Genomic DNA, 8,382 nt, shown 5'->3' on the forward strand with positions numbered 1-8,382 from the left:
GGGGCGATCCTTGAGCGTGCGGTGCGCTGTATTAAAATTGCCTGCCGTTTAACACTTTCAGAACAGTGTTAAGGAGTCTTTTTTGCCGACGTTTTGGTATCTCCCCGCGTCCCGTGGTTTCTCGCTGCGTCCCCGTGTCCCGCTCCCCGCCCGTGGCCGCGTTCCTCTCTGTCCCATTGACCATGCCGGGCTTTTTTCCTCCGTCTCCGCCCCGCCGCGCCGATTTGTTTCTTCCTCTGCCCTGTTCCTCGGTGCTCTTCCGGCCTCTTTTCCTCTGTCCCCCCCGCTGCTGTGTTCTCTGCCTTGTTTTTTCAGATACCTGTCCCTGTTTTCTCTTCTCGCTTGTGAAGAGAAGCTGCCAGGGGGCAGAGACGCTGTGTGACCCGCGGGGTTCGCAGTCAGGTCTCCGCGTGTCAGCGTCCGTCCCCCCGACGGGGGTCAGGTCCCCGTTTGTGTGCAAACAACATCCCTCTCTCGGTGCCTCCTTAGAACGTTTAATGACGTAAATATTGCTACTGCTAACGTTGTCGGTGCGGCTTCTTTCCTCAGTGGATCCGTCTTGCAGTCGGTGGCCCACGAATGCTCGGCAACAGCAGGAGCGGATCGAAAGGACCGGCCGCTGGAGGATGCCGAAGACTCCCGGGTCACTGATGGAAGCAGCTTTGCGTAAAGCAAGGGGTACGTGAAGCCGGGCGTGCGGGGACGGCTGCCCAGCAGGTAATGGGAGCTGAACCTTTACCTCCAGGGACTTCTGCCCAGAAAGCTGAAGAACTTGCTCTCCCGCGAGAGAGCGAAGGGGGGTATCGATATTGGCCGGCACGAACAGCTCCCTGCTCAGGTTGGCCAGCAGCATTGCCGTGCCGGGGGGCAGCTGCTGGCCTGCGGGCCGGGGGCTGCGGCTGTTTGGGGCGCTGCCCCCGCTTTGTTTTCCTAGGGGAGCCCCCCCACTTTTGGGGGGTGGTGGTACGTGCACGTGTAAATGACACGATGTTCCCAGCTGCTTTGTTCTCTGCCTTGTTTTTTCAGGTGCCTGTCCCTGTGTTCTCTTCTCGCTTTTGAAGAGAAGCTGCCAAGTTAACGTATGCTGCGATGAAGTTATAGAAGATGTAGCCCTCATGAACCGGTTGACGTGAGGGAAATGCTTTCTGAGTGCCTGCACGGTGAGGGGACACTTTTCGCCTTTTAGATCCTTCTGCATGAGAGGAGGGAGACAGAAGATTAAATAACACGTTGTTTAGAAGCTGAGAGCTTAGTTTATATTTAACTAATAATTAACAGATGTGTTGTCAGCCAGAAACTAAACGGTTATAACTAACCTCATCCAATGCAGTACAGCACGCGGCTTAGCAGCGCCGCTGACTCTGCCGTCCCGTTTCTTTCCCCGTGTCAGGCGGCGAGGCGGCCGGAGGACCCGCTCTGTGCGGCCGCAGGACCCGTGGAGTCGAGGACTCTCTCGGCGCGCCCCAGGGATTTCTGTGGAGAGACTCCTCGTCTGGGTCGGGTCGCCGCGGGGATGCGCGAGGACGGGTGAGGAGTCTTTCTTTGCGGAGAGCTGGGGCCGGGCTTTTGGTACCGGTTGTTGCGGTGCTCCGTTGCGGTGTAAAGCCGGCTCTGTATGTAGCGGTGAGGCGTGCCGTAGTTCGGTTTAATTCTTGGATAGGCCTTGGTTCTGACCGTGCACTGGAACGGCAAAAACTACAGCTTTTCCTTTTTCCAGGTTCAGAGCCCGTGCCTCATTTGGTTATATCTGTAAACATTCAACATCTTAGCACGAATCACAAGTGCATTTTTGACAGTTGCCACGTTTTCTTTTTATCCTCTTGATTCGTGCTTTGGCCTCAACGTTAGCTAGTACTTGCCTAGCGGCGGCCAGGTCCGGTTTGGTGTTATCTTTGAAAATCATCAATTTATACCCTGTTCCTTTTGTTGCCATTTCAGGATCTATAGGCACGGCTGAGATTTGCATGGCTTGGCGTACTGAATGTATTAACCGATTAAAGCACGGGATCATACACGGTACAAACAGCTCCCCCAAAGAAGTGATCCCACCAATGGCCGGTAAGTATAGAATTCCATTTCTGTACTGGGACACGCGCAGTCGTTTTATCTCCTCTGCTGTTTTTGTTATAGCTTCCCCATTACCATCTCTTTCTAAACAACACTCAGAAGTATTCCATTTCCCACAGACACCCCCTTCTTCAGCTAAAAGATAATCTAAGGCTACCCGATTTTGGTCCACTGCAGCCCTGGTCTGAGACAATTGTCTCGCTATGAGATTCAGTGCCTCAGCTGTCCGGTTGCTTATTATTTCAACCACTGCTTGCAACCAGATAATTCGGTTTAGCATGTATATTGGGGTACGGTATCCCCAGCTTCCATCTTGGGCCCAGGTGGCTGGATCATAGTATTCAATTATCCTTTTCGCAGGCCATTCATCATCTTTCCAAGTTTGCGTTCCTCCTATGGGGACATTTGTTAAACCCCTCTTCTCTCTCTTTAAAGTTTCGTGCAGAGGTTTCCCCAGATGACTCCCTTTTTCCTTTGGGAAAAAGAAAAATGCTGGTTGAATTATCCCTATTGTACAAGACCCTCTCCATTTAGGCATTAACTCGTTCTAAGCTCTATTCCCACATATCCAAAATAATCCATCGGGGGCTTTCCATGGTTCGTTGACATCAGTAGAGGCAGGATTCTGCCAAGATCCCCTTAAATCCCCCATTTCCTCCAAGGGGTTTGCTTTGCTTCGATTCTTCCAGCATGTCGTTTCATTTCCCAGGCTACAATTTCGAGACCAATATCCATTAGGTGGACCTGGCCACCGGGTGGGAGGAATAGAGGTATTTGATGAATTTGCCCGTAACACTAACTTACAAGGGGTTTGTCCAGCGTATTCAGTGAAATCCAGTTTACCATCATCCCTTGACAGGCATATCTGCCCTATTATTAAGTGACTTAATAGCCATCCTTCTGGTCTTTTTTCTCGAGTTACGTGAGTTCTGTTCCATCCCAGTAATCCTTCTGGGCTTACACTCTTTCCTCTCCAAGGCCACCGTTCTGCCATTGGAGACCCCCCACATATCCAGCATGATGTGACGTTTAATTCCCGGGCTCTCTTTTCCATAAGATCTATAAACAGGTTTTTCCCTACTGTTGGTAATTGTAATCCCTTGTCTTTTTTCCTTATTTCTTCATACCGATCGCTATTTTTCGGTACCAATTTTGTTTCTCTTGCCTTCTTTTCAATTCCTGAGTGGCACTCTTAACTAACTCCTCCTTATACTGATCTTGCACCCCCCCTCCATCTGAACAGCCGCACATACCAGCTTGTGTAAAACAGATACTCTGTTCTCCCCTAGGGCAGGAGACAGAGCCCACACCGAGTCCACCTTTCCCTAGGTGAGTTGCTACCCGTAACTTCTGCCCTTGGATTTCACATTTTTCCAATTTTGTTCTGTCATAACACCCAGAATTAACATGAGTGTGATAACTGAGAACATCCTGTGTCAGTCGTCCTATTCTCACGCGCTCATAGCATTTGGTACAGGGATTGGCCAGGCTAAGTTGGGAACAGTAAGTCCCCACTCCTAGCAAGAGGATCAGGTCCAGGTTTCTACACGCTCTGCCTCTCTGGCCGACCAGGTTGCAGCCGGCAGCCGAGTTCGTCATCTTCTCGGCAGCAAGGGCGGCGCGGAGTCGAGGACGTTCTCGGCGCGCCCCAGGGATTTCTCTGGAGGTGGCTCTGGTATGTACGTATGGAAATGGCATTTTAAAGTAATGAGCTGCCCAGTGGGGCTGTTTTCCTTTTCTAACTTTTTTTTTGGAGTGAATCAATGGGGGGACTCGGGGGATGACGATGATGTTACCGGAGGAGCAGGCCAGCGAGAGCTGGGGGCTCACAGCCCCAAAATGCCTGAAGAATCACGGGCGGGGTGTTCAGTGGTAGTGTGAGGAGGAGAAATTTCTCCCTGTCCGCTGCAGGGAAAACAGAACAATCCCCCATCAAAGCTGTCCTAGAGAAATACTTGCTGTTTGTCATTCAGGCTCTAGAACAGCCCAGTGTCCTGTTAAAGGTTGCGGTGGTGCAGGTCAGGGATCCCCAGGCTGTGCCGGGCCCACAGCACGGCTGCTGGCGGAACCAAAGTCCAGGACAACTTCTCGGAGGTAAGAACCTTTCGATTTGTTCTCCTCAGGGCACATCCCTTTGCCTCTGGACCCTTCACCAGCTTACTCGCCTAATGTTGCCATAAGCAGAAGGGACGAAAAAGGGCAAAGAGGACGAGATCCTCATGATCTCCCACTTTTATATGAAGTATTCACGTGAATGGGATGTTATACACAGTTGGCCAGTTTCTCGGTCACCTGTTTCTTGTTGCCCCTCTTGCAAGATGTGAATCTGTCCTTAGCAACAAGTTAGCATTCCATTACTCTGTTTACCACAACATGTATCTGGTTCTCCAGGAAAATGCAGCTAATATGAAGCTTTAGATGACAGGCAAATTCACTAAAAGAGAAACTTGGTTTTTAACAAAGCCAGGACAGCCCCCCACCGTGAGGGGCATGTTTTTTTCCCCCAGGAGTTCAGGAGGGGTGGACCCAGGAGTTCAGAGGGGGGGGACCCAGGAGTTCCAGAGGGGACCCAGGAGTTCAGGGAGGTCCCAGGAGTTCAGGGGGGGGACCCAGGAGTTCCGGAGGGGACCCAGGAGTTCCGGAGGGGACCCAGGAGTTCAGGGGGGGACCCAGGAGTTCTGGGGGGACAGAAACGATGCACAAATGAGATTTGTGCCGCGGCGGGTCTCAGTGTCGCCGTCCTGTGGACAAAGCGCGGTGCTGCACCCGGCCGCCCCAATGCGGTGCCGCGGCGCGCCTCACTGCTGGCACCCTGTGGCGAAACTCGGGTACTGCAGCGCACGGCTGACAGGCAAATTCACTAAAAGAGAAACTTGTTTTTTACCAAAACCAGGACAGCCCCCCACCGCGATCCCCTCAGAACTCCTCTGATTCCCATCTGCTCCTCTCAGGACAGCTGAGCTTGTCTTTTGTGACCCTGAGAGCCCCCATTTACCTTCTTTTACCTACCTTTGTTGTTGTTCCCAGCCTATCCTGGTGTTTTCCATCCTTCGGGACTTCCTTGTTACTGTTGTGAGAGTCAGAGAGAAAATGAGGAGTCTCTGTGACTTACGACTGTCATTGTTGGTCTGTAGTGTTTTAGAGACGGATTCTTGCAGGATTGATTTCTGGTTTGTCCTTCCCTCCTCCCCAGAACGCGGCGCTGGTGCGAGTTCCCCAGTACACGTGTATGTGTCCAGCCGGTCCGTCTGGGGGCGAGCACGTCAGGGTGGGCAGACGGCTGAACGGACGCGCTGTCAGCGACTGCCGGACGAGCTGGGACTTCTTCGACCGTGTCCAGCCTTGTGCGTGTGGTTTGTTTTCACTTGCAGGCTGAAACAGCAGTTTCCTTAACGAAAAACACCCCAGCATGTCCCCCAACCCCCAACAAAAATAACGCCAGAACTGCCACCGAAAAAAACACAGGGAGTTTTTAAAAAAATTCCTTTAGCTTTCTCCCCCCGCCCTGCTGCGTTTAGTGGAGTGAGTGACCGTGAGGAGCTGGCTGTGGATCTGGCTGTTGAAGGGTGTGTGAAGGAGGAGGAGATGTGTGTAGAGCAGGATTGGTTGTGGAGGTGAGTGTAACTGTTTTGGGTGTGGGGTTGTGAATTCTTTTTGGAGGCTTCCTAGTTTCTGGTGTCACCTGCGGGGTGCAGTGTGATTCTGTGTGCAGGTTTGAAAGGTGCAACGCGCAGAGCTCCCTCATTTGCCACCAGATCTCCAAGTCACAGAGAGAACGTTGCCGTGCAGCTGCCAAGGACAGCGCGTGTCCCGTGCAGAATAACATCCTTTGTGCTCCGTGTGCGTGTTCCTCCTTTGAAATGAAGTTGCGCTGCCCGGTGTTTCCCGTTCCGTGCGGTACCTGCCGGGCTGAGTCTCCTTCCCCCGCTCCGGTCGGTTCTGTCGCGCTGCCGCAGCCTTGGCAGCACGGTGGGGCTGGTTGGACGCGTCGTTGGCGGAGCCGGCACCGACGATCTCTGGACGTGTCGAGGCGCTGCGGTGGGTTTTCCTGGAAATTCCAAGGCCCTGGTGTTTTATGATTGTAACTACTTACTTACTGTAAGACATTTAGAATGAAAACGTAAATAAGAGTAACCAGAAGAGTCTTTGGGAGTAAATAATGCCTGTCATCTACTCTAGCTGTTACTCAAAACTCTGCAGACAGTAATTATCTCCAATTGATGTAGTAAAATTTAAAAGAGTGGAATATAAATACTGGAGCACTAATTGGAAGTAATACCTGTGGAGAAAAAATCTCTAGTTTATAATAAAAAAATAATGTGTGCTAGTTAATCCGGCTGGTAGTAATGTAGTGATAAAAATGTTAAAGTGTAAATAAATGAAATTATTTAGGCGTGAGCAATAACTAAATTTAATTTCAGCTATTACTTCTTGGTGAACTTGGCAGCAGTTATTCCCAATCTGAATCCTAGTTTAAAACCACATTGTTTGGAATTCCTTTGAAATGCTAAAGGCAGGAAACTAATGTGGAGTCATTGGTAGCTCCATTTGCACAACCGTTATGAAATAAACTGCAGGCACGAATGACTGCATAGGAAACAAAGTAAGGAAGCTTTAGATTTTAAACAGCCTTGGAAAGTAATGGGGAGTGTTTAGTATTTAAATTATAACAGAGCCATGAGATTGGAGGCAACAAAGCTCAGAACCAAACGGAGTCAAAATGTTACTTTTTTTTTTAAAGAGAAGTAAAAAGGAACCACTAAATAGTGGCTGTTTATAAATAGAGGTATTAAAAAGTTCCCAGGCAGTGATGATTCCCAACAGAACAGTAAAAGATATTTAGATGTAAAATAAAATCAGAAAACAGTGAGTTATGACAGTCTGAATTTAACCACAGCTTTTCTGGGGTTGTGCAAAAACATGACTGGTATTACCTCTGAGTTAAAATAAAAGACAGCAAACTCGATGTGGTTAACAACAGGTAATTTTAATTTTTCAGTGTGCTGTCCAGTCTGGCCTCTCCCTCCAAGGGCGTGGTCTGACAAAGCCACACCCCCAACTCCACCCCATCAAAAGCTCCGCCCCTGCCAGTCTGTGCCCTCCCCGAGGGGCGTGTCCCTTACAGATCCCTCCCCTTTCATCGCGCCCACCCCCCAGCATCATGATGTATCAAAGCCCCGCCCCCATACTCAGCCCCTCCTAAGCCACGCCCCTCAGAGCACGTGCTGTACAGAGCCCACCCTTATATCGGCTCCACCCCTCCCTCCCTAAGCTACGCCCCCTTCGGGCGTGCCCCTCTCCCTACCCCAAGAGGCTCCTCCTATGGGGGCGTGACACAAGGAGGCTCCACCCCCTGCCCACTTTCCCCAGGGGGACCTCCCCATGGGCGTGTCCTCCCAGTCCCGCCCCTCAGCACTGACCCCACCCCCCGTGGGTGGGGCCACACTCAGCTGCGCGCGCTGCCGCCCCCCCCCCCCCCAGGTGACCCCAAAGTAACTCCATAGCAGCCCTATGGCTGCCCCACAGGTACCGCTATAGCAGCCCCGTTCCTGCCCCATAAGCTCCAGACTCGCCTCTGAGGAGCCCCCACAGCAGCCACTTCAGTGCCCCGCAGGTTATCACCACAGCCGCCCCTCCCGCCCCACGGCCGCCGCTCGGGACCCCCGGAGCCCCCGGCCCCGCACCCGCCCGCAGCGCGCGGGCTCGCGCCCCCGGTGCCGGTGAAGCCACGTCCTGGCCGCGGCCGGAGAAGCCGCCGGTTCCCGCCCCCCCCACATCCCCGATCGCTGCTGCTGCCGCGGCCGGAGAAGCCGCCGCTGTTCCGTCCCCCCACATCCCCGATCGCTGCTGCTGTCGCTGCCGGAGGAGCCGCCGCGGCCGGAGGAGCCGCCGGTTTTCCGCCCAGCCCCGACTGTCCTCCTTCCTCCTCAATCGCCGCCGCACGCAGCCAGGACGTTTCTTTTTCCGCCATCTTGTCGCCCTCTTCTGTTCGCATTCGCTCTTTTATACGGAGGGAGGGAGGAGGCGCTCGCTGATTGGCTGACGGTGTCAGCCACGGGAGTCGTCCATTGGCTCATCCCCACGTGGGGTTCTCAGAGGGGGTGAGAGAAAGGCGCTGATTGGTCACCGTGTGGCTGAGGGGAGGAAGGCACTGATTGGTCACTGCCTTTCTGCCAAATTTCGCGCTCCCAGTAACCGGCGCTGATTCGCTAGCGCTCCTGAGGTAGAGAAGGCGCTGATTGGTCGTCGTTTTCCCGCCGACGTTTGCCCACAGCAACGGAGCGCTGATTGGGCAGCGCGGCTGAGGGCGCCGCT

The 8,382-nt window shown here is 52.9% G+C and overlaps 1 protein-coding gene across 4 annotated transcripts; it reads left to right on the top strand.

Moving 5' to 3' along the window:
• Positions 1–1,952: 1,952 nt before the first annotated feature.
• Positions 1,953–6,083, top strand: LOC309447144 (uncharacterized protein). Of its 4 annotated transcripts, none has more exons than XM_082067494.1 (5): positions 1,953–2,058; positions 3,357–3,396; positions 3,640–3,742; positions 5,261–5,681; positions 5,763–6,083. In XM_082067494.1, exons 1-4 carry the CDS (start codon positions 1,965–1,967, stop codon positions 5,441–5,443), a joined length of 420 nt encoding a protein of 139 aa, XP_081923620.1. In that variant the 5' UTR covers positions 1,953–1,964; the 3' UTR covers positions 5,444–5,681; positions 5,763–6,083. The 4 variants fall into 4 exon arrangements, 3 of the variants coding, with proteins under 3 accessions (XP_081923620.1, XP_081923619.1, XP_081923621.1); XM_082067493.1 differs by having other exon boundaries at positions 5,780–6,083; XM_082067495.1 differs by having other exon boundaries at positions 5,823–6,083.
• Positions 6,084–8,382: the final 2,299 nt, after the last annotated feature.

Source organism: Streptopelia decaocto (genome assembly GCF_964273445.1).
Source record: "Streptopelia decaocto genome assembly, chromosome: 17".
NCBI classification, from domain to species: Eukaryota; Metazoa; Chordata; class Aves; order Columbiformes; family Columbidae; genus Streptopelia; species Streptopelia decaocto.